We start from the raw sequence: 5,701 nt of genomic DNA, 5'->3' as shown, positions 1-5,701 counted from the left end.
AATATGGCCGAAGCTTAAAAGTTTTAAGGGTGGACACTTTAGTGGCTTATGTCGTTTTATAGCTCAGGGAGGTTCCAAGGAAGATTTGGATGTATTTTGTATGCATAGTCGGGGAATATGGCTCAATCGGAATAAGATGATGTTTGAGAATTCTCATCAAACTGCAAAGGAAATAATTGATTGTGCGGGCCAGTTACTAGGAGAGTTCCAATCATGCAGGTGTTTGGATGGAAAGGTGGTACACCCACCGACTCCTCCCAAGCAGCCTTGGAAACCACCTATTATGGGTCAAGTTAAAATTAATGTAGATGCAGCAGTGCGACGAAATGAAAGTTTTATTGGTGTTGGGCTTGTTATTCGTAATGAGGAGGAAGAGGTGTTAATGGCTGCTTCTAAACGAATTGAAGGAAGGTTTCTCCACATGTTGCAGAGTGCTTGGCTATTTGAGAAAGAATCTCCTTTGCTCTGGAAAGAAGTTTCCATGATTGGGTGCTTGAGTCAGACGCAAACAATGTTGTTCGGGCGATTCAACTTCCTCGGTATGTTGCAGGTGTTAATGAAATGATTTGGGCATTGTTCATTTCACCGATTTAAATTTTTACAGTAAAAATTTTTTAAAAAATATCATATCTAATTTTTTCTGCTACAGTGAAAAGTTCTCAAAAAATATCACATTTTAATTTGAATTAAAAACTCGAATCTACGAAGTAAACGAGGTCTTAATATCATTAACGATATCAAATCTAATTTAGATTTGATTTCTTGTGGTTTTATTTGCTATGTATCATGTTCAGAGAATTACGTAGCCCACGTGTTAACATTTTTTGTGTTTTTTAATTTGTCTGATAAGTTATGATTGAATTATAGTCCGAGATTTATCTGTTATTTTATCCAAATTGATTTAGTTTCTATTAAATAAAAAAATACTTTATACTTCAAATAAAAAATAAAAATAAATATATATATATATATATATATCAAGGAGAAAACTGCCTTCTCCATGGTCCTCGCGAGCGCAGCTTGTCGATTCTTCGGCGTGGCTGCTGGGCTGCCGGAAGGAAAGGATGTGAAGATAGGGTTGGGCGGATTCACGCCCCTCGGCCTCGCAATTTGATCTCTCTCTCTCTCTCTCTTTCTCGCTCTCTCTCATCGTACACACTCTCTCCTCCTCTGTCTCCCACGCCGGTATACAAAACAGAGACCTTCGTTGTCACCAAGGTTGTCGAATCCAAACTTGCATCAGCAGGACTCGAAGTGGCAATCAAATTGGCCTCTATTTTAATTTTATTAATTTTCTTCAAAAGGAAAAATTGAAAGGTTTCTTCCCTTTTGATATGTTCTTTGATTTTGATCGGATATTTTGAGTAGATTTTCCTTCAATACTTCTTAAAATTGTTAAGGAATCTGGAATGGAACAATTATATGCTTCTCTTTGCACCCTCTACCAGGGGGAAAAAAGAATCAAGCATTTACAAATTTAGAGTGTTGGAAGAGCACATTTTGTGGAAACACTTTTCGTTGATAAAAGGAAGCCGTTTATTGAATTCACTCTTGTGGCAACAAAAACCGAACTAAATTAGAAATCTGAAATTGAATTACCAAATCGGAATCTCTAATCCATCACATAGTGAAATAGAAACATTAGTAAGTATCAATCATCAAAAGACTGATTCATACTCTGATTATGCTTTGGTGCCTCCCTCTCTTCTGATCTTAAAACTTTTCTGTCATACCAAACAGCCACCAAAATATACAAAACCAGATTGGCCGCAGTTAATGCAGCCAAAACCCAGTAATACTTATCCAAGCGACTCATATTCAGTGTATCTTGGACCCAACTAGGATTTCCTCCGCTAGAACTAATCTTATCAACAAGAAAAACCGACAAGACACTTCCCATGTTTCCAACTCCAAAAACAGCCATAGCAAAGTGAGTCATATACCTATCCATAGACGCAGGGCCACGATCACTAAAGAAAAGTTCAATACTTTCATGTGAAATCCCATCTAGGCCGCCGAGAAGAAGAAACTGTGGGACCAACCAAAACATACTCATGGGAATTCTCTCTTTAGGTTTGTCAAGCAAGCCATGGCTTTTGACCACATCTAGCCTTCGCTTCTCTACTTTGGCAGCAGTAATGCAACAGTGTACTGCAAATATCATTGACACTGCAATTCCAACTCGGATTGCGTACCGGCTTGGTGACGATCCATTTGAAGCCAATCTGGAATAGCAATTGGAGAATTGAGACTCGGCTTGATCTCGAAAGAATACAAGGATCGTAAGAGGTACGCTTAAGCGACCAAGCTTGCGGTTCATGTGGTTTGCTTGTTCAAGGAAGTAAGTGTTTCCAATGGAATATACAACTCCTAATATGAAGAAGGTCGTGCACATAGGAATCATGCATAGAATGCTCTTGGTTTCTTCTACTTCTGTGACAGTACAGAGTTTCCACCTATTTTGTTGTTGGTCTGTTAGTAGAATTGCAGCCTTGTCTAGGCACCTGCATTTTATAGCATAGTGTCCATTTTCACAATTAGTACTAATCAATTAAAAAAGAAACATGTAAGGCTTAAACCTTATAATAAGAGAGAGTGAAAAAGGTTTTAAAAAAAAAAGAATTATACCTGAGGTGACGAGTATGACGCATTTTGTGAACATTGTTGTCATTCCCCTCATACAACTCAGAGGCATCTTTTGGGCATTTGTGGAATACTTTTGATGCAGAGGCAACAATGACCCTAAACACAGCAGTTAAAGGGCTTCCTTGAGCTGTGTCATAATCATATGAGCCAGTCAAAAAAATAAGTGTTGCCATCACCGAACATATGGCTGTGACACCAAATCTAATTGACCATGGCTTTATGTAAGGAATTGCTACAGCTCCAATTAAAGGGACGAGGATCACTGCAAAGACGCCTAAATAAAGATGCAGCTTATCTTGATTGCCTGACGACTTTTTATGCTCCTCCGTGAGTATTGACAAAGATGTCACATGACCAGATAATCCCACAGCTATAAGAGCTAGTGCTGTATAAAAGAGTGTCTTCTGCCCAATGCCAACACACTCGGGCTTATATTCACTGCAAGTGCCTGCTACCTTTGAAAGGACTGGCGGAGTCGACATTGACAAAAATCCTAACCCCTGATTGGTTTCAAATTGATTATGAAATTCTCCATAAATTAAGACCAATACAAATAATTTTTGACAAGGAAGATACTTACAATACTGCAGGCAAAGTTAGAGAGTAAGACCATCCAATAGTTACCCATGAAAGTATCCACAATATATTGCATAGTGAATGGCATTATTGCCGTCAAGCCCCAAAACACATTGACAATTGCAGCAGCATGTGTGTAAGTGAGCTTCCAAACATCTGTTAAGTATGTTATCAAAGTAGATATCGAATACACGGCCAGTATATCCACCCATGCCAGAACTACAAATGAAAATGTTCGAGTTAGATAGTTAACTACATTTAAAATTCAATAAGAAAAATTAATTGGTTTATAGACTAGTGCACTAAACCTTTTGAGTGTGTACGTACTACCCACCAGTGATTTTTAGAAAGGAAGATGCCATTGTTTTTGAAGGACTTTTGTATGCTCACACCTTTCTGAACAGAGAGAGAAAAAGAAGACGGAAATTGGATTCAATGGCAAATTATCATGAGGGAAAAATGATGAAGAAACTGATACTAAAAATAAAAATAGTTTTTTTACATGTGTAAATATAAAAAGGAAGGGATATATGCCAATAGCTTCAACATGGTGTTACCTGAAACTGGATTTAGATATCTTTCTTCAATGCAAAACTCTCTTCGGGATTTGCAATCGGACTTTGGAGCAACTAATTAACATTGTCCTCATCATCTCGAGGAAATTATGTATAAACGAGAGAAAAAAAAAAGGCTAGAATTACATGTGATATGTCATTTGTTTCATTACCTGCTTCGCAACCTAGATCTTCTGCTGCCTCTATTTAAATCAGCAGCCTTTTTCTATTTCTAAACATGAAGGACAAAGCACATGTTTAGTGAAACAAGCAAGGCATTTAGTTTCATCCCATTATAGAAGCAAATATATATTCTTTAGAACTTCTATAGGATAAAGAAAAACATGGGACAAAAAGATTCTTAAGAACTTTTGAAGGCCAATCTTTAAGCCTTGCTATGACAAATAAAATACAGTAATGAACTATTTCTAGTGAATCCTAATAAAGAAACAATCACTCTTCAAGAGTTAACAATTTGAAATTATATTATTGAACTATGTCTATTTAGAGTATTCAATACCAGCTTCAACTTAATAAAAAAAATTTCTGACAAAGAAAAACGTGAATTAAACGAGAAAAGCTAGAGAAGACCTTATTGCAGCAAAGATCGAGCTGGTTTTTTCTATTTATCTTGTGTACAACACAATCTGGGATCTTTATAATCTATTAACAAAGTAGTGAAAAGTACTCGATGTTTCAACAACTGGGGTTTTGGATTTCAGTAAGTTATAAGCAGGCTATTATAACAAAAGGCACAGCATATTATATTGTAGAGACTACTTTGACAGAAACAGGAGCATTATTAACTAAGATCACATCAAATCTTCTAATTCAATCTCTTTCATGTTTCGACATCGATCCACTGATATTCTTTCATGTTTTCCAATTCAATCTCTTCTGATTCGCTTCTTCTTCTCCATATTTTCTGATAAATTTTTGTGAGCATACAAATTTCGCTAACAGAATGTACACAAATATTGTGGCCCCAACAAGAAAATGATGACTAATGGAATTTCTGCATCAGGTTAATTATGTTTTTTAAAGGCTTTAACCAAACCTAGCCTTGGTTTTTTCCACTTTAATTAATCTGCAGCAGCATAACTACATAAGACTGCAAATATCATCGACATTTCTCCTCCTATAGGGGCAGCAAACCGTAAGAGGGATTGAGCTAAGCAGTTCGACGACGTTCCATAGATTCGTTTGAACAGTGATTTTGAAAAGCCGTCAAAACTTTAGCCGTGTTTGGAATTAATTCCATTTTTATTTTTTACGTTTTTTGATAAAGAAAAAATGAAAACGTTTTTAAAACGGTATTTGGCGTAATAAAGACAAAAAATAATGATTTTTTGGTTTAGTGTAAAATGAGATAACAATCAAAAATAATTTTTAGTCATTTTTCATTTTTTATTTTCGTTTTCTCATCTCTCAAGCATAGAGTAAGAGAGACACATTAATGGGTTTTTTTATACTGAAAACAATCTCTTGATAAAATTACCAAACGCATTTTCAAAAATGATTTATGTTTGAGATTAAAAACGTTTTCATTTACATTTTTATATAAAAAATAAAATTATTTTAAAACGAGTTCTAAACGCACCATTTGTATTCCAGCTTGTTAGTTAAATTTTATAGATGTTGAAACTAATAATAATTCATAATGTATTTTTGATCTAGCAGCTCTGTCATTTTTTCTAATATATATATATATATATATTTTTTTTTTTTTCATGAAAATTTTTGAGGACTTAAAATAATAAGTATTCACTTTATTTGTATGCTTTGATTGTTCTCTATGAAAATATTGATGACTTGAATTGGTCCTCTTGTTATGGTAATAATTCTAAAAATTAAAATTTGTATATTGACTTCTTTTTTCTTTTCAAAAGGAAATATTCATAATCATCAAAAGGCAATACAATCAC

General features: G+C 35.0%; 1 protein-coding gene across 3 annotated transcripts; it reads right to left on the bottom strand.

Moving 5' to 3' along the window:
• Window positions 1-1,539: 1,539 nt before the first annotated feature.
• Window positions 1,540-4,003, bottom strand: LOC21398685 (protein NRT1/ PTR FAMILY 5.5). Of its 3 annotated transcripts, none has more exons than XM_024174253.1 (6): window positions 3,950-4,003; window positions 3,780-3,851; window positions 3,531-3,618; window positions 3,227-3,441; window positions 2,629-3,146; window positions 1,540-2,504 (listed from the first exon to the last, which is right to left on the bottom strand). In XM_024174253.1, the coding sequence occupies exons 4-6, from the start codon at window positions 3,308-3,310 to the stop codon at window positions 1,652-1,654; spliced, it is 1,455 nt and encodes a 484-aa protein (XP_024030021.1). In that variant the 5' UTR covers window positions 3,311-3,441; window positions 3,531-3,618; window positions 3,780-3,851; window positions 3,950-4,003; the 3' UTR covers window positions 1,540-1,651. The 3 variants fall into 3 exon arrangements, with proteins under 3 accessions (XP_024030021.1, XP_024030020.1, XP_010109642.2); XM_024174252.1 differs by having other exon boundaries at window positions 3,557-3,618; XM_010111340.2 differs by lacking the exon at window positions 3,950-4,003 and having other exon boundaries at window positions 3,557-3,618; window positions 3,780-3,905.
• Window positions 4,004-5,701: the final 1,698 nt, after the last annotated feature.

This window comes from Morus notabilis, unplaced genomic scaffold (assembly GCF_000414095.1).
Source record: "Morus notabilis unplaced genomic scaffold, ASM41409v2 Scaffold751, whole genome shotgun sequence".
Lineage (NCBI taxonomy): Eukaryota > Viridiplantae > Streptophyta > Magnoliopsida > Rosales > Moraceae > Morus > Morus notabilis.
The sequence above is the reverse complement of the archived record's forward strand: the minus strand, read 5'-3'. Positions and strand labels throughout refer to the sequence as shown.

Bases quoted from the DNA above. Each gene is read 5' to 3' on its own strand.
- LOC21398685 (XM_024174252.1), bottom strand. From the start codon at position 3,584: ATGGCATCTTCCTTTCTAAAAATCACTG. The intron at 3,442-3,556 runs GTGGGTAGTACG...TTTCATTTGTAG, and splicing joins TTCCTTTCTAAAAATCACTG to TTCTGGCATGGGTGGATATA. The intron at 2,505-2,628 runs GTATAATTCTTT...TATAAAATGCAG, and splicing joins CGTCATACTCGTCACCTCAG to GTGCCTAGACAAGGCTGCAA.